The sequence below is a fragment of the Pomacea canaliculata genome, linkage group LG6, assembly GCF_003073045.1.
Source record: "Pomacea canaliculata isolate SZHN2017 linkage group LG6, ASM307304v1, whole genome shotgun sequence".
In the NCBI taxonomy this organism is placed as follows: domain Eukaryota; kingdom Metazoa; phylum Mollusca; class Gastropoda; order Architaenioglossa; family Ampullariidae; genus Pomacea; species Pomacea canaliculata.
In genome coordinates, this window is record NC_037595.1 from 7,965,769 (window position 1) to 7,986,103 (window position 20,335).

Sequence of the window (20,335 nt, forward strand, 5' to 3'; positions counted from 1 at the left end):
TTTCTTTCTCTCTCTGTTTCTCTCTCTCTCTCTGCTCTCTCTCTCTCTCTCTCTCTCACCCCCTAATATTCATCCATCTTTTTACTGAAAACCTAGTAATCCCATCCACTGCAATTATCTAGATAAAGTGTGGCTTCTGAAGACATCGATTCGTATAACAAATAGAATTTAAATCATTGTAAAACTTTCTTCACGAGTATTTTTCACATCTTAATCTCATTTACGTGCGTCTGGCATCAACTGTTTGCGTTTCATCAGCGTTAACAAACAGACAAGCGGCAAGCCGGCTTTGAACCTGTTCCTGCAGCAGACCTGTAAGGTTCAGCCAACTGTAATGCTTGTCCGAGTCAAAAAGCTGCTCTTTTGTCCTGTTTCAGTAGCACACAATACCCTAACCCCGAGAAAGCAAAACATTTGCTTCATTTGCAAGAGAAAATATTAGGCGGTGGTGTAAGGTAGTCAGGTTAGAGAAGAGAGGACTTGTGACACCTGATAAATATTAACAGTAAATTATTGGATAGGTATATGTGCGGTGGACCTTAAAGAGTGGATGGACGCCACAAAGCTTGTAAGTCCAGAAATAGGACTATGATGACTCGCAGCTGACAGAACAGTATGCTGGATTGGTAGTAGCCCAGATTATCAACGAACCCGAGTGGACGCTTCGACCCCGAGCCACATCGACCCCGCCACATCAACCACCAACTAGAGTCAGATCGACTCTAACCAAGACCAAATCGTCGAAACACCTACAGGAAAAATCGACTGATGTTCTAACGATGAATCGACCACCAATGACATAAGTAGGTTCTCAGGTCAAATGATGCCAGGAGAGTGGTGCGTCGTTCAAGTGATGATCCGGTGTATATATACTCATATAAAGAAAAGGAGAGGAGGGAGAGAAAGAGAGAGTTACTGCTGTTCTCTTTCATCTCCAGACTTGAATGCACTATATAGGTGACTGTAGAATATTATTCAATTTGCTGCCTTTGGCCGAACTCTTGCGATCGGGGTTAGCACAGAAGTCAAAGTGCCCTTAAGTACATTTTCAGACACCGGACTTAGGGGACTGAGTTCCAACGATAACGATTCCTACTACAGACAGGAGACTGATCCCTTTGTGGCATGTGACTTTAATGAGACAACTGAAGTCTTTTAATGTGAACTTAGGACTACTGAAGATATTTTACACTTGGGTATATGCAGCTTCTCGACTTTCGGTCTTGTTGTGCCGGGGGTGGCAACATCGCAAGTCAGGATAAACTCAAACAGAACAAAAACACTAAAAAAGCAGATGTACATAGTGATATAGAGAAAATGTAACACAAACATCTGATTAACAGTAATTTTAGCCAACGACTGGCACTCACTCCATGAATTTGACTTTAGATGATGCATAGACAGAAGTGGTTGGCCTAGAGGCCCAAGAGTTAGAACCAGGCTTTATTAAATTCATTTATCATGCAATTCAGATATATAAAAAAATTCACTCATAGGACACGCACATTAATGCAGATGACTGGACTGCTTGCTGCCATTCACAAACGTCTGTTTTTGAGTTGACCTTTTAGAAGACATACTACTTGTGTCTTTGTGTTCCTATTTTCAATGGCAATATGATGTGTCTAGATTAATAACAGGTGAGAGAGATTAAAATGTCAGCGAAAATGATTACAATTGGAGAACTAAGGTTGGAATGTAGAGATTGTATATTTTATAGCCTGTGATGATGTATGATGCAAAGTGTTCTAATGTTACTGTCATTCGAAGGAACAATTTCCTGAAAACAAAAATTAATAAAGATTAATGCAATTTGGCTGTGACATTAAAGAGCATACTTAACCCATCAGATTGCTGAAATATACATTTGGTAAAACCATATTTTGTTGGATTCTCCTTTGTTTTACATAGAACTATATTGAAACCCACATTTGTGACGAATCCATCTTCAATCATACTCAGGGTATGTTCCTTTCTGTCTTACCGACAAATTTTTGAAATTTGATACTAATCGTTACATCATATTATCCAAACTACGCAGAAAAAAAAACAAAATATTTGACTACATCTGTTAATCACCACTAATTTGTCCGACACTGTAAGAAATTAAAGCAGCTAAAATATTTAATTATTTAAGCACCAGTAATGTTTTCTTAAATAGAAACAACACGGTCATAATGTTCATCTCAATGAAAGCTTCCACAAAAACCACAAATAATTATTAAACTGTTTATTATTACTCATTCTTTATTTCAAGGTTTGGCCACGACAGTGTTACAGTATGGTTCAACCTATGCTGAAGACAGAACCCAGTCATCTGTCTGTAGAGTCAGGTGATAGTACAGACCAGCAAATGCGCTGATGAACTCTGTCATAACCTAAAGTAGAGGTATGATGTAACTAAGCCATTGGTGAAATTAAATCAAGACATGAAGCAATCAAGAAAGTTTCTTTGATACCAGAGAGCAGAACCAAAGCCCAGAAACCTGTCGTCAGATCATGTATCTCAGAGATAAAAACTTGCTGAAATTTTCTACTTTGATGTTGTTTACACTACTGTCAAGTGGCTGGCTTCTTGTTCATTTCATCCAGAGACAGGAGGTGCTGGGTTGACTCCGCTTCCTCCGCTGGCGCCCTCGTTTGGGGTACCTGGATTGTTGCCTACAGGTGGGTTGGTTCCAGATCCGCCAGGTGCGGAGGGAGCCTGTGGCTGGCCTGCAGGGGGCGGGTCAGCAGCTCCGCTCTGGTCTGAAGAACCACTGTCGGCCGCTTGCCCACCGGACTTGCCAGACCTGTTGCCAAAGCGAGAAGGTCTGGAGGACAAGTAGTTGCCGTTGTCCGGGTTGTCGCCGTTTGCCGCTCGAGAAGACTGGGACCTGCCGTCGCCGCGACGCCTACCGGAGCCCTTTCTGCCCTTACCTTTGTCACTTGTGTCGTCTGCCGCATTTTCCTTTAGGCTTTTCTTCTCTTCCGCTGTTATGGTCGCGTCCTTTTTGAAGTTGCGGATGTCCGTGTCTTTAAAAAACAGATCTGAGAACTTGTTCTTGTTGCTGTCGGGGCTGGGCCCAAAGGCGCTACCAAAGCCGGATTTGCCAAGAGGAGATTCCCCTCCCTGCAGACCGAAAATGTCTTGAAATCGGGGTGCTTCGGGGGCCTTGAAGTTGCTCTGAATGCTGGAAGGAAGGATGGAGTCGATGCGGGACGTCTTTGAGGACAGGTCAATGGGCAGATTGGAGTTAGGGTCGGATGAGGACCGGAAGGTGTTGGGAGGGTAGGATTGGCGGGGCCCACTGGAGCCCTGGTCCTTGAGATTGGAAGGCTGCTGATCAGAGGTGCTGGGAGTAAACGAGGTTGAAGGACTGCTGTCTCCCTGGCTCAGCTTATCGAGGTCAGCAAAGCCCACAACGCAGCAGCCCAGTACTTCCGGTGGAGTTTTCTGGGAGGTTACATTCGTACCTTTTAACACCTGCATAATGAACACAAAGTGTTAGGATTATGCGAGAGAAATGGGCTAAAGACCATTTAGAAACACTGCCTACGTGTTTTTTTAGAGGCATGGGTAAGAAGACAGGAACAAATATATATAAGAAAAAAAATTAATACCTGTGATTAATCAACAAAATATAACATTTTTTCACATTAATATATTCTTTGTTGTTGGTAGAATCATCATGGCCCTGCTCAATTTTCTGAAGCTCGCCAACTTAACGCCCTTGACAACCAAGCAAATAAAATGTTGTTAGGGAGAGGTTGTCTTCATCTTCTAAATGCTGTCTTACATTGTCTACAATACTTCCTTTGCCCTACACTTTAAACAATTGATCATTCCACAGCTTAAGGTTTGTATTTTACAGATCATGCCAGTGAGACCTGGGCGATTAGCGATCAACCTTTAACAAATCCCCTTCACCTGATCGCACAATTAACGCAGTGAAGCCATGTTCTTACCGAATGTCCAACGGTCTTCAAAACCACGGAGGATTTTTTATTTTAAAAAAGAGGGAAATTTATTCTCCCAACAACTCTTCTAAGCTTAAATTCAAAAACGTTCATCGCTGTTGGCAAAATCATTAACCAACTTTTCCGAGTGCAGCGAGTGCGTGGAGACACTGCGGACAGAACAAACAGCGGGTTAAGACCGAGACACAAGGTATCGTCATCAACATGTCCAAGCCCTGTCAGTAGCAAATAGCCCAGCATCCTCAACAGATGTGGAGAGAATGGTTGTTATCTCCCCCGGAAATGTTCGCAATATTCGATAAAAAGTCTCTTTTTTTGCTGACAGTGATTTACTGTTGTTGGCTGCTGTTTCTAACACAAAGAGGACACCAAAGTCCACGTGCACTCCAGCAGTCTACCAGACCTCTGTCTTGTACAACTGTCAAATATGCATAAGACTTTTTCGATAGATGTGCTTTGCATTTATTTATCTAGACCTTATTTTGTTGTTTCTAAATACGCAGAACTGCTCATTGGAGCTTAATAGTAAAAGGATTTATTTTTTCAGTTCTGGTGAATGTTTGAATAAGAAACCTTATCTAATAGCACGGACGGGAGAATTGAAGCAGTTCATCCGATTTCCTGAATAGTTGTTGAAGTTTAGAATAGTTTCCACGCCATTAACTTTTCCAAGATGATGGAAAAATGAATAAGACGATCGCAGTGCTCCAAACGAGTAATTTCATCTTTATTTTTCGATTACACATGATCAAATCTCTTCTCGGTGAAAACACTTCAAGAGAGCAAAGGACTAGCGAGTTTAAATGATCGAGAATTACTTTCTAAAATTGTTTCGGTCTATGAAGGATGACATTTTTGTGTAATCTTTGCAAAGGAAAACAAACTGACCCTAGTAAGTGAGGAGGTCACACTCATCTGACAAGAAATATGTCGGGTAGTGCTGGTACTGTTTTGACGACTGGCCACCCCGTTCTGATTTATAACTTGCACTGAGAGAAATGGAAGGTCTGCAATTTTCAGAAAGACATACTTCATGAGAAGGATGTAAACAGACGCTACCACGGAGAATAGAAAGTGCACTTTGAACATTGGTTCCTCTTGTGTAGGAGGATCTGTAAACATTTTACTTCCTGTGGAACCGGAAACCACGCAAGTAACGCAGAAGGTATATATTGTTTTTCAATGACCTTCTATTTTTCATACAGCTTTGGCCCAACATAATTTTTTTCTGTTTATAACCAAACCCTCCATCACGCAGGAACTAATGAGTTCGCTCAAATTTTCATCCTTTTGTTCAGGTTTAAATCCCTTAAGCACGATCTTTAAATCCAGAGATTGAGACAGAGTGATCACATAAGACAGAAGGATGCTGAACATGTCACTCGACATGAAAACATGGCGGCCTACGTTCATCGTCCCAGAGCCATGTTGTACACGCGATCTTGGGTGAAAGGTTAGTTTGAAACCTCAAATTCAGATTACAAACGATTTATTATCTCGTCTTCCATAATTGACTTGCTAGTTGACTGTAGTAATAGTTTGATTTTGACACGTGTTTGCCTCTGTATCTGTACTTTTTATAGGGGTGGCAATGGAAATATATTGCCATTGCGACAGTGTCAATGTATGAAAAAAAACCCGCTTTAAAGAACATCCATCACACAAAGCATGTTATGGTTGATCTTTTCTTATACATGCCTGTTTTGCTTTGCGAAATACTTTGTATTCTCATGCCACCAACTTCTGTAATTTTGTTTGTCAGACGATCGCTTACATTATACTTTAGTATGTATACTATGTGTCAGAAGAATACACAAATTATGCTGAGCCATGTTGCTAAAGCAAGCTTGGAATCGCCATTTGTGGAGAGAATACTCCCTTAAAGACTCTTTGAAGGGAAACCATTTAGTTACCAGTCACTTATAACACTTTGAACACTGTCCTGTCAAAAAAAATCATATCATTGCAACTGATGACACAATGGTGTACTGGAAAACAAAAAGTCTTTTATTGTCTCTTTTTGTCTGCTTTCATCTCTTTTATCTTACTTTATCATCATGGATATTTCTCTTCGTCAATCTTTATTCGTGTGTAGGTGTAAGCCTCGATTTCCCCTCTGTCCCAGCCTCCTCCATCTTCGTCGTCGTCACGTTTGTTTTACTTGTTGATTGATTCTCTTCATCATCCCTTTCGTTCCATCTCATCCAGGCTTGTGATTTGCATTCATTTCACCCCAGTGACATTCTAGCATTTACCTCTTCTAGACAAGCAGAAACATTTAATATCTTTTATCTGTAATTACATACAGAGAAACTAAATTGCATCGGCTTCTACATCTGGTGAATCAGCAAATATATTGCAACAGATATTAAATTATTTTTACATGATAAACCCAGTGATGGCATGGTGGATGGCCATTTCTGAGCCAACGGTACACGTCCACCTACAATCATTCAGTTCATATTTACTCGTTGTTTTTCAGACGAGTTGAGTGACTTGCTTCTTACTTACTGTCGGGTTCAGGAGGCCAACAAAACCTATCAGAAACTAAGGCTGCAAAACTAAACAATGATGTACGAGTGTGATTTATGTCTGTCCAAACGCCTGTTTGCTGGAGCCAACATGTATCAAAGTTTTGCATCCGTAAGTAAAGGATTTATTGAAGTCATTGCTGTACTGGCTTTGTGGGGAATGGTGTCTGGGGAAAGGCGCTCGGGGGAGAAGAAAACAACTCGCTAACGTGTTGACAGATGAATGATGGGGAATTCCAGCTTCAGGGAAGTCCAGACTGGTGTTTCCTGCCTTCATATTCCGTGGACAGTGAAACATCGCTTGTTTTCTCCATCTGTCACAGTTTCTCTATAGCCAAACAGGTCACCTCCATTGAAGTACACAGCAGGATATATTCCGAGATAAATAAGCAGAGAAACGGGCAAGCTAATTCTGTACACTAGAATATATATCTTAAAAAAATTTGTGTGATATCTGGACGGAAAGAAAAAAAAACCCGTTTATTTCATGTTTGTATGTGGTATTATTTAACCCAATACTAAACTGGTTTATGGATAAACCTGTACATACCATCTATTAAATACTGCTGTTAATAAAAAAAAAATTATACAGCAAACGAAGAAAAAATAAAAGAATGAATAAAAATAGCAAACACCCCAAAGGATGGGCATCACAACATAAACATGTCTGATGTAGTGAAAGGACAACACGAGTGCAACATTTGCTCTTTCTGATGAAGTTAATTTAATTTTAAAATAATAATTTCCACCAGCTTGTACTTTTGTATAGTTGGCAAGGTGTCTATGTTTTACTAAAATTCCAAGACTTGCTTGTACTTATCAGTGACTAGATGACAATCCATTTTGAAATGTTTTGAGCAAATTCTTGTGGGTGTGGGTGTGTGGTTGTGTGTGTGTGCGCGCGCGTGTGTGTGTGGGTGTGGGTGGGTGTGTGTATGGGTGTGTGGGTGTGTTTGTGGGTGTGTTGATGACTACACTCACGCACGCCATCCTTTTATTGTAATGCGAATGCAAACCTCGTTCACAAAACGCCTACAAAAAAAAGCAAATCATCTTCCACTGCTGATTAAAAGTAATGTTCCATAATTCCTTTATAAGCGACTCGAAGTATTTAAGGGGAACATGTAAAAAGATGTCCGAGAATATTTACGAATTTATTATTTTTTGACTAGCCACAACCTCCGAGAGAGAACATTATTAACGTGTATTCAATATTGTGAAACGATTTTCTCGCTCCAAGGATTATTTCCGTTGCTATAATCCAAAATTATTTGAAGAGCGAAGGAAATATGATGTAGTTCGACATGAGCAGCTAAACAAATAAATTTAGTGCTAACATGTTTTATTTAAAAAATCCGTAAGAGGACAGACAGACAAATGGAAAAAGAATGAGCTAAAATATACAGATGTGAAGTGCAAAAAAAGAAAAAGACAGACAGAGAGAGAGAGAGAAAGAGGGAAAAAAAGAAATTTTGCAGAAGATAATAAAATAATATTTGAGTATGTCTACTATATCTCATGCTCGTTATGTTTTTGAGCCTTTGAAAGTGAACTGATCCCATCAAAACCGCTCGAGGTGCTGGGAAATGTTGAAGACATTTTTTAAAGAAATGAGATTTAAGCAGCCACTTGAATCCATTCAAAGAGGCACCTGGCGTGTGAATACTACTCACCACTACAGAGTGGCCTGCGATGGACCTTTGTCCAATCAGTGTGGGTCCACCCGGAATCTTGACACTTGCCACCCGGAGAGTTCCATCCTTGTTCTCCGGGTAAGCACCCAGGTCAGCGCCTCTGTCAACAAACAGTTAATATCATGTTTCACCTGGTCACAGGTGGAAACTAATCAAGAACTAAAACAACTCTAGGGGTTCTTTCAACGCCAGAATTAGCCCTTGGCTCCATGACAGATGCTTCGTGTTGCCTCCGTCAACTGTGACAGCAAATTCTCTCAGATGTCACTAACTCGAACCTTGTAACCAATACTGTGATATTAGTTTTCATGGGTTCAGATTTTGCCATGGGCAACCTTTTTCCCCTATGCATCTTCCTTTTTCAGGATCAGCTGTTTTGGCCTCATATAACTGATGACTCGGAGTTAGTCACCTTCATCCTTCTCCTACCCCTCTAAACATTCCCACACAAGCTGTCTTTGTAGTCTGTCCCCCCAGAGAAACAAACTAGAGGTTAGTTGGTCTCGCGACCTTATCGTTCTTTTATAGAAACGTTTGTGGTCAATGAGGGACAGAGACACATCGGACTGTTCAGCTAACCTCAGGGTAAACTGAGAACCCTGTTGTTGCCAACGAGCCGCCTGGGTATATCCAAACACCTCATCAACCAGTCATTTCCTCTCAAGGGAATTTTTAACGGAACATATATGGATGAACGTTTGAACAAGTTTGGAATTGTTTTTTTTAAATACAAATCACGTATAAATCATCATCTAGAAACTTGTTCAAGCATCCATATTTGTCTGGTTCAAATGGTCTTCAGGGTCCATACACTTATGCAACAATTCGTAAAGAAAAACCAGCGGATGAATTTTTTATATTTTCGTGAACGATGAGTACATGATCCTTTCAAGCTAGAACACGTGACAGGGGATCTCTTTGTCGAGACTAAGGACATCGGGGGCCGAGACTGGGGACAAGAGGTTTGCCAGACGAGGGCTCGTTGATGGAGCACTAAAGGACAACATCGCTTTTATTTCCACAGACATTTACAGATAAGGTTGTAATGATTTCACGCAGATGACCTGAGCAATAAAAGCCCGGGGAAATAAACAGTTCACACAATCTATGTATTGTCAATCTGCTAGCTTCTTTTCTCTTTCTCTTCAATATTTTTTTTTCCTTTTTATTAATTCTCCCTTCCTTTTTTATTGTCTTCTTCATTTTCCTAGTAAAAGCTCCTATTCAGTTATTTTTTGCTTCGTGTTTTTTATGATCATTATTTATTTTCTTCGTCTGGTAACGTTTGTGATTTGATGTTTGCTAGTTCAGGGCTGACTTCAGGGGAAGAAGATTGATGAGGGAAGCAACAGGATTTATTCTAGATCGTGTGCTTTTATTTTCGCTTTCATTGTCTCATTTATTTCTTTTACATTCATTGCAAAAGTGTCTTAGAAGGAATACTGAGGTCGCTAGTCTTGTTGAATAGTTGTATGTTACTTAATAATCGACTAAATGCCATTCTGAAGAGGTGTCAAATGTTTTTCGACATCGAGTACTATACATTTCCTCTCTCTATATATATATTTGAATTCTCTTTCTCTTATATATATTTTTTTCTATCCCTATCTCTTACTCGAGGCGCCAAATCTTTCTTCGTTAGCTCTAACACATCTGTAAATAACATTTTTGGATAAGGCATGGACAGCTGGAAACATCGCCGCCATCCAGAGACCTTCACAGATGATTGATAGGACCTGACACTTATTTTCTTTTCTTTTGTACTGTACTGAATTCGTTTTAATTATATTGAAAAGGCTTGAATAAAAGCCTGTTCTAGTGTTTCTTCTCTCATGTTTGACTTTATTTTAAACATAATCACAAAGGTATGGTCGATGAATCGCTTATTTTATCTGGGTTGCTGGCACTAACAGCATGCTCTGAATTTGCTTAAGTAAACTGCTACAAATAGAAATTCCATAGCCATAAAGGAAAAATTTTGTTTTCTTTATCAGACAAAAATACATACTTTCATTCAGTAACCCGCCATTGAAGATTTTGCACAGCTCAAATAAACAACATCCTCCAAAGTTTTGTTTTAAACTTAGCAATAGGATACATGTGGGGTACATGAAATAATCAGTTAACGTGGTGTTTACTACAAGTAAAACTCTTACATATGAGTGTTACTGTTACCTTAATCCTTGTCCAAAGTCAGAACCCATTCCTGTGCAGTTTGGACCGAAGCCCATGTATGTCTTGACCCGGAAACTATGGGATGTGAACGCATCCTGGGTGTCGAATCCTTCAAGATCGATCCCAACCACTAAACTCTCGTCGTTTCCGAAGCTACCGCAGCCAAACCCCTGAAAATCAGAAAACACATTCTGAAGTATGTTGTTTTAGTTAATGTGCAGGTGATGAGGATTTCGAGAATCCAGAGGTCAGAGTGATGGTGTACTTCGTTGATAAACTAATATCAAGGAACTCCTGAGGTCGCCCTGAAATTTTAGCCTAAAAACATTTCTTTAATTATTAAAAGTAAATTAATATATTAACAGATTTTGTTTGCAAAATTGTGATTACTGATACTGAAATAGGTCAGAGGCACAAGAAGGACATATGCACATTATTTCTAATATGTTGTTCTCATGCACACATGCACCAAAGGTGAGTGGCACTGCTTAAATTTGATTGGTTGTTTTTGGGTAGTGACCTCAGAGCACCGACACTGGTGTCAGTTTGAAGACGAGGAGAGAAACTCAGTTGTGCTCAACGTGTGCAAGCTTTACAAAAAAACCCATTACATTTCTTTCGATAAAAGAAAATTTTTAACAAAAGCAATATTTTATCCCATTTCAAATGATTTTTTTTTCCACGAAGAAAACGAAATTGTGGACATGCCCTCGATTTTGAAGAAGTCTTTTATCGGGGACCTAACTCCGCTCTTTGTCACGAGTTTGTAAAGTGTGTTAAATGGACATTTGTTGGTTGGTTGATTTTCCCTTTACACTCGGGCGGAAGCTCATTACGGACGTGTTGCGCCTGTCACCACGTGTGCGGTCACGTGATTGAGACCGATGTCTGGTTGTCGCCGTGATCATGACTCTCAATTAGCAGTCACAGTCTCCACATTGTTCCGAATGTGCTTGACAGATCTCCTCTCACCAGTCCTCTCTCTCAGAAAGAAATATATTTTCATTGTTTCTTGTTTTTAATGAAATCGAATGCCTCGATGTCGTAAAACGGAAGCGACTAGTGACGTCAGGTAAGTTAACGACTTTCGGAAATGCGAAGCTGTCGATCGTCTGCGTCAGTGATGGTTTGGGCAACGCTGGTGGTGTGTGGAGGACGTGCAGCGACTTCAACTAAGGGTCTCCAGACCCTGGAGGTCCACAGATATTCTTCTGGACTCCTGATGTGCTCAAAGCTTCAACCTCTGAGGTCCATCTGGTGTGGGTGAGGACCAGTTAAATTAACGGCTCTAGTTGTGGGCGCGTTAAAGTTTTTTTTTTAAAGTCGTGTAGACTGTCGCCCTCCTTTAATTGGCTAATTTGATTGAAAAATGCTTTTAGCTAGTGGTGACTTCACACTATGGCGAGAAGGGCGGTGAAGGGAGTAGAAACTGAAGATCAATTAAGGAAGGTTTCGAAAAGACCAGATATCAGTCTCACAAAGACATAATTATTTGTTTGCCTAAAGACCACAAACCAACATAGTTATTATGTATGGTATGTGGCTTGTGTATGTATATATAAATATTTAGTACACGTGTTGTTAAAACAACTATTTCTGTTTGTACAAGTTACAGCTGTAGTGCTAGTGACTAACATAACCTTTGTCTCTATGGTGAGCTTCTTCTTTCTGCGTAGGGTAGAGTATGATGAGAGGCCAGAGACCTGTTTTTTTCCTGTGTCCATGTTGTTTTATTTAAATTGTTTTATGTGGTAGTATTTTATTTGTTTGTATGTATTGCATAATTTAAAAAACCTGAAGACAACAGGAAAAATAAATCTTTTACAGATCTGGGGGGATAAAAGCTCACGACATAAGTGAGGGAGGGGTGACAATCCAGTCTACCCGCGCTACAAAGCTCCTTTCCTGTCCCTGAACAAGAGGTCTAGGTGTACATCACACTTACCTGACAAGAAAGCAGGACAGATAAATCTCAATCTGCACATTTCCGTGTTAGAAAGTGCGTGTGGCTGTACGGAAAGTCGGGTGACAGAAGTAACACAAGAATAGAATGCACAGCACTGAATATAAATGGCATATAAAATGTAAATGAAATGTAAATAAAAAGCATATTCTTAGTCTAACCCCCTCTCCTGTCCCACCCCCTTGAATTTGGAGCCAAGCTTGTCTGAAAAAAGGTAGCAAAACAAAAAAAGCCACAAAAAGCCAACAGCAGACATTATGTGATTTTCTCCCTTGAAGCCCTACCTCTTAGCAAAAATTATCACACCATTTTTTTACGGCCTTGGTTATGCATCAAAAACAGAAGAGCAATCAGTCCTTTAGGGTTGTAAACGACAGGTGCTTGCAGATTCAGTCATCCAGTATCCCAACCCTCTTGTCTCCTTGTGAACAGTAGACGCCGATGCGTAAAGATCACAGAGTATATGTTAATTAGTCATGTCGTGATTTTTCCATTGGCACTGACCCTTCACAATGTAAAAATGTTTGCACCTAGCTGCTCTTTTTAAGGAAATCAGCCAGATAAATATCGGAGTGATGCAGCAAGAGGAATATTTTATTCTCGTTGGAAGTGGACAGCCATTTGTATCAGGAATGTTCTAAATATTCTGAGTAAAGCAGTTCTTGTTGGACTGAGATGTTATCCTAGTCTTCTGAGTAAGTCTACCACAATAAAAGGTGAGCTTTATTTTCAGCACCAACTGGCGACCCAAACTCACCTGCGTCTCGAAGAAGACCATGACACCTGAGAGTCGTCCTTGGCTGAATGAACACAGCGCTGCACACATGAAGTTTACACATTGCAGATGACTACTTGTCTATAGTGCTAGGTAATGTGTACCAAAGTGGTTAATGACCTAATCACATTGTTTACACATTCATTAACAATGGCAAGGTACTTGCACTCCGTCATCCGTTCATTTCATGGCATAGCAATGTCATTGTAATATTTTATCATGGTAAAGACTTCACAGTGAAAGTGAAATCTTGGTCACAGTACTGACTGGCGAGTTGTACATTCCTCATCATGAGTAAAATACTCCGGGATCATTGCATTGTCTTACGGGGACCTTTACATGTTAGTCTACCCTACGACTGGTAAACAAAAAATGCTTCGACTCAATTTTGAGATGTAGTGAACTTTTTAACCCATACAACTTGATCTTTAATGTAAATTGTGCAAGAAAAAAATATCTCCGCAATTCGGAAGACCTCCCCATAGCTTCCAGTGGAGACAGTTATATTTTTCCCTCTGTCGGAATATGTGACCATGTCTGGCAATTTTTTTTTTCATGGCCTTCATGCAAAAGTTTGCCAAATAGGTCCTCATGCTCAGCGATAAATAGCCACAAACTCTTTTTATTTTTCACGGTCTGGGTAAAGTGTGGCTTTAAAACGCCGGAAGAAATATTGAGTTTGAATGCAAACCATTTAAAATCAGCATGAGAATGAGCGATTTTATGAGAATGGAAGAGTTAATAGACACTGGAGAGTCGTTTGAATGTTTGTGGTATTTCTCTTTTTGCAAAGTTCACAGTGGGGAAGGAAGCCTGGTCCATTCTGTCTCCCACATGCAAACTGGCCACAGAGGACCACAGGTCTGCCAAAAATGCACGAACGGCTGACATTGCATTTTGACAGGAAGAGTGGAATCATAGAGAATGGGGCTTCATGCATGAACTGAGACAAAGACAAAGACAAAGACTGGCATAAAGATATGAGATAAATATTACAGTTCATCCGAGGCTGAGCCTAAGTCTGTGGACGAAGTGGCGGCCATTGACCTCGTAGCCATTCAGATTCCGTTGGTCCTGATGTCAGACTCCTGCGGGCCAAGGTTTACCGACATATGTCTGATGTTAAAGGACACCAGCCCCGGGGTTATGACCTTACATGCACACATGCTCAGGCAGCAGACATGTCATAACTAAAAGTATAATGGAAGTCAGGTCGGGGAGTGTTTGCAGGCACATGTATTTACACACAAATGGGGAAATTGTGTAAAACACATTATATATTGGGATGATCGTGGTCTGATCTTTATATTTGAGCGCCCGACTTTTTGTTGGCTACAGTTCCAGCCTTGGGGTCACTCGGAACAAGAAACAAGAGACAAAGGTGGTTACATATTAGAAAGACATGCATGTGTAAGTCGAGTCGGATGACGATTACAGCTTAGGGAATGGCCTCTCTCAGGGGTTTCTGGATCCTGTGGTAAATTATTTGAATTGTGATGTCTTCATGTTATGGTTGGTCGATATCTTGGAGCTTTTGTCAAGAACAGCGCTTTGTTCCATGTTCTCTGTTCAATGTTTCAAGAGATTGGTCAACAGTTTTCTGGTTCCTGCAGTTCTGGTATCTATCTACATTTGTGTCGCCCCCTCCCCCTAAAAAAAAAACACGCGCTAGGAAAGAACGAATATCCAAAAAGGAACAAAAAAAAAAAAAAACTAAAGCAATAAAAAGATACAAAGAGTGAAAAAATAAATGAAGGAAGTTAAAAAAAATAGTAATAAAATAGAAACGGAGAAACGAAAGAAAAAAAAATAAGGCAAGAATAAAAAACACCAAAAAAGACAGATAAAGGAAAAATAATAAAACAAAAAAGATAAAATAACCAAAAAAATAAGAAACAAAAAAAAAAAAGAAAAAGAAAATAAATAAAGAAAAAGAAAAAAACACAAGATAAAAAAATAAAAGTAAGATAAAAATGAACGAATAAAGAAATCAACGAAAAAAGAAACAAGAAAGAAATGAATTAAGTACAACAAGATAGGATTAAAAAAAAAAGTAACAAATAGGAAAGTAAAAGAAGTCAGCAAAAATAAAACAAAGAAAGAGGAAAGAATGAAACAAACCAAAAGGAACAAATCAAAAAAAAAAAGCAAGGTGATACATTAATGTGAATACTTTTCATGCACATGCGCGCTCATTGGTAAATAAAAAACTCCTCAAAAGTGTTGTTAACAAAGGAAAGAACGCCCGAGGGAGAACAAATAAAAAATATGTCTCATGTCATCAATCGCCCTTTCTTTGACAAACTCGTCTAGGATTCAGTAATGGGATTCCAGACAAGCTTGGTATCGTTGGAGCCAGACCGGCCCTGATTTCATGGCAGCCAGGGACCGTTTATTGTCACAACAGCCAATCTAACCGACTTCTCGTAAACCTCCATAAACCCCAGCAAAGTGACAGATATGGCGGAGGTATAAAAGGTACATTTCTTCTGTCATCGTATCTTTAACGGAGTGTAATCGGCAACACATGTCATAACACTTGTATGATTGTCTTTCTTTATCTTCCACCCTGCCTGGTCTTTTCAAATCGTCCTCTCTGTCCAAACAGGTGTTTGTCTTCTTGAATACGAATTTTTAATTCAAAAAGCTTAATGTGACAGTTTTAAGGTCCACAATGACAAGTAATTTCAGTCAGAGAAGAATTGTTTGATTGAAACTGGTCTGAAGAAATAAGTTCTAGCTTTTAAATGTCAAACAATTCTGTCAGGGCTCTAACCTAAATACAGAAGAAGGCTTAAAAGGACCTTTCCCTTTCAGGAAAGGTAACTCCAAGTAACTCTAAGTCTTTGCCAGTCTGGCTCAGTCTGGTTCGAAATCCTTCGAATGCAGATGTCGTTTGTCACAGCTGTAAACTGGTTAAAACAACCGCAAATTGTGTCTCCTGATAAATGTAACATGATCTAGTTTTAGTTTTCTGTTCATTTGACTGTCTTCTTCAAATGATCGCTCTCTGAAAGACTTTTATGTGGCGTCTGCTACTCGATGGGTTTGTTAGGAAAATTTACGAGTAAAGTTCTAGGGCTAGCGACAAAAATAAAATAAGAAATTCCATTTAAAATCTTTCCATTTTTTCAAACTGACATGAAATATATCTATCACTCACTTTTTCCTCTCCTATCCGCACATAAACTCCCCCAAAACACACAGAGACAAAGAGACAGAGAGTGACAGAGCCATGTTCTATGTTCAGTTACGGACTGCCAAACAGATCAATGGAAATTTAATTTACAACTTATATTTTTTCCCTTTCAGAGAGGCTAACTTGACAATTCAAGATTAGGAGATGCATGGAGGGAGAGTTCTCCGCTCCTGGCCAGACCAAGACCCTTCTGTAGCTGACTGTTGTGGACATTTCCATCAGACGCTAATACACGAGACACGTCTGGGTGGGCGAGGAGAGGATGGAGAAGCAGCTAACAATACAACCAGACGGCGATAAATACAAAATATCTGATTTGCCAGGAAAAGAACAAGATTTACTTGTTTACAGCAACAGGTGCAGTCGGAGTGATTCAGTGATGTGAGTAGATGTAAAAAGAAAAAATAAGACAGAAAAGAAGACAAAGCTTGGGCTTTCTGGACACCATATATAGAATGATGAGGGGAAGCATCGTTTTAGTTACATACACTTTGGTATTTATTCACATGTTTTATGTCACTTGAAGAACGTGTAACTGATGTGCAAAGAGTCTATGAATATGCACACGTTCTTTACTGCACGAAGAAATAATAATTAAAAAAATGTTATGCCTGTATTCTAAAACACCCTTAGTATGTTGGCTTACTTCAATGTGAAAACATGGAGAATACAAGAAATATTTTTATAATACAACAAGACTGAGTTTTATTATTTTCTAATGATGGTATATTGCTGGTGATAGCAAGTTTAAGTAATTGTACGAATTCTGTACCCATTTCCAAAAAGCCAATGAAAAGCCTCTGTCACTCCTTTTTCCAATTCCGGCAATGTGCAGCAGAATTTCTTGTTTCCTAGTACAATGGCATCGCATTCTGTTCTCTCCCACTTTGTTTATTTATTTTTAAATCAGAGATTGTAACAAAATATTTAGGTTACTCAAAAAGACTTCGTTGACAGACCTCGTATAGAATGGCAACCTGACTGATTCCTTTCTTTGTCTGCAGGAAAACTGTTATGTCCTTCACGAATAACCCAGTTTACAGTTTCTTTCCCACTTGTTTGTCAAAGGAACTAATTTTAAAGTTCCAATTAGAAGACACGCCTAACCGAAAATTCGATTTTAAAAATGTGTTTGATAGTATTTCACATTGGAAACAGTTGTTTAATTTTGAAACTAAGGTCAATGGTCAAGTGTAGATTCCCCACAAATGATGAAATTATTTTAGGGTCATGAAGCCGAGCTTAATTCATACTGAGAATCTCACTCTTCATCATCTCTGACCTGACAGCAAATTTGCCTTCATCCTCCCGTAAACATTTGTTTCTGCTTCTGTTTCATCGGTCAACCCGCCTTCCGTGAAGACAGATGTACAGACATGTAAACAATGGGTTCGCATGTGTTTAGCGTGTTTTTGAGCCAGTGCGTGTTTATACATGTGTATGTGTGTGACAAGTTATTTCTCCTTTATCGAGGATGCTGTCTAAGTGTTTACGCTCCACGTTTCGGCATATGTGATTATCTCCCTTCCCCCCTTACGTGACGCCTTAACTTATGCAAATGTGTTCGCTGAGTGAGATGAAGAGGAACAAATAAAATGTATGGCCTGACCAGAACGCAGACGACCTGCACTTAAACGTCTACAGCACGTTCACCAATTCAGTTCACACTCTTTTCATCTTCGTTATTTCTTTTCTTCTTTGAACTTTCCTTATTTCCTCCTTTTACGTTTTCTGCTTTCAAGATGCCTGATAAATAAACGTTGTCCAGGAACTATCATTCAGGACACGTCAACAAGGCAGAAAAATTGCAAAATATGGTCCTAAGTTCTTCTGACAGCGAATCGCAGCTGTCGTCATCCTATGTCATGTGACCCTAACCTACCACAGTCGACAAAGTCGAACATACAAAAGCTGTCAGACACAAACAACTAAAACCACACAAAACAACTCTGACAAAAAACATGGAAAACTAACTCACCACTTTGAGTGTTGCAGTTATCTATTCCTGCAACCTTCCCCAGCGCGAGAAAAGCAACCAAGACGAACCCCGGCAACATCTCTACACTCACCTGCGCCATCTTGTCTGACCTGTCCCTCTACCCAAACGCTGTTGGGTCGTTGTTCCGCGGGGATCTGCATCTTCTTTTCTTTTATTGCCCTTTGAATAAAGTTAACGGTCAGGCAAGGTGAAGGGAAAGCGCTTCCTCGCCATACCTGAGCTGCCAAGACTGTTCAAACATGAGAGGTTGGACGGTGGGGCGTGGGGGAGGAGGGTTCAAGCGGTTTGGGCGAGGAAAGAAACTGAGAAACCTCAAACCGAGATAGAGTATTTCCTGCTTGTGTCTATAAAATGTCGCCTGTGGTGTTTGTGGGGTGTTAATACTTTAGCTGTGAACACTTCTGAATACGGAAGGATGAATATTTCGCTAACCCCAGTCGGTTCAGAAAGGTCGCCTTGTAAGTGTTGTGATGTGAGAGAGCATGAGAAAAGAAAGTCGCAAATGAACTTGACTGTGGGCTCATTTTTAGCATGACATGAATAGCTGTCTGCTTTACATTTCAAATGACATGTCGAACAGAATATGAACACTCATATTCGACTCGACTAGAATAAAGATGTGTTTGTGGCACTGTTCTTTGCGCATGGCAATGAAAATGATTTAGAATTGGAAATTTCGTAATTTAAAACAAATTAGGCGGTCTCTGGATTTAATAGAAAATGGACAGCCTCTTGAGTTAAATTCCATCAGAACCTTGATGAATACTTTTTTAAAACAGTTGCATCAAGCAACTAGTAAACGAGCGCGCGCGCACACACACTGTTCCTCACGCGATCTTTATACAATACACAAACAGTTTCCTAACGGCTGTCCAGGTATTATATTGCTGCTATAGACAAAAAAATAAATAAATAAATAAATGAAACATCACACATTTACTACACAGAGCCCTCTACTGTCTGCGTAGCAAATATACATCAGCAAGTGAACACCTCGACGATGATACTTACATAAGATACACTAATTTCTTTTTTTTAATGTACACAGAATGACAAATTTACACAGAGGTCCCTTCGATGGACTAACTTGAATGTGGATTAAATTCTCTCCGAATCACACAGTTTTTGCTAAAGAGTTCAACCGGTCAGGACGAGGCCTGGTCGTGCACACATCAATTACACAGTTTGACGGTTCTGATGGAGGTCATGATGAATCCTTCGCCTCCATCCTAAAACCAACAACCACTGACATACAAGTATGCACAACAGTTCCCTCGACATCCAGGCCAAGGTAGACTAGAAAGCTGCAGGCAGCGAGCTGCTGAAGACGGAAACCACGCAGTCGCCTCAACCATGATGATGGGGAGAGTGAAGCAGCCAACAGAAGTTTGGATGAAGGGGGCAACAACTCAGTCACCTCAATTTATTTGACTTTCCCTGTTTATGCCAGTTCTCTCTTTTTTGTGACTGCCTACTCATCTGTCTCCATTTCCACCAAACTCCTCATTGCATATAAATATGGTTTAAGTTATTTAGCAAGACCTTAGGTTCATTTCCAGGTCGCGGTACATACATTCGGGACAACTAAATCTGATTTTTGAAATATTATTAATATTTAAACTAATGTTAATATTTAATAATTATAACATAGTAATCTTAACACTGACATTAATAACACTGATTTTTATTATCATCATTAGAAGTATTGTTAAAGGGAGAAACAAGACGCGTACTTTATATATATATATCCGCCCACACATATAAAATTATCCAGTCCAGTTGCTCCCATGTCTGAATCTTCCCATGAAAGGCCAACAAGCTCATTGAAAGCTGTTGTTCCCAGCGGCGTGATCTCACGTGGCAGGGCGAGACTTCATCTGAAGCCAGGCGTGGGTCCCGCTGCTTGTCCGTTCAGACCAATTGGCGGCCATGTCAGCAAGTGATGCATCGTGTCGGTCGGTCCGCCTCCCTGTGTACAGCAGTCGGGTACCGGCTCCTCGCCAGGGTCCTCAACACCCTGATGATGCTATCTTTCATTG

General features: G+C 40.0%; 1 protein-coding gene across 1 annotated transcript; it reads right to left on the minus strand.

Annotated features, from left to right (window-relative positions):
- Positions 1 to 2,217: 2,217 nt before the first annotated feature.
- Positions 2,218 to 18,422, minus strand: LOC112567194 (hyphally-regulated protein-like). Its single transcript, XM_025243795.1, has 5 exons — positions 18,276 to 18,422; positions 13,081 to 13,139; positions 10,361 to 10,530; positions 8,165 to 8,285; positions 2,218 to 3,466 (listed from the first exon to the last, which is right to left on the minus strand). Exons 1-5 carry the CDS (start codon positions 18,373 to 18,375, stop codon positions 2,585 to 2,587), a joined length of 1,332 nt encoding a protein of 443 aa, XP_025099580.1. The 5' UTR covers positions 18,376 to 18,422; the 3' UTR covers positions 2,218 to 2,584.
- Positions 18,423 to 20,335: the final 1,913 nt, after the last annotated feature.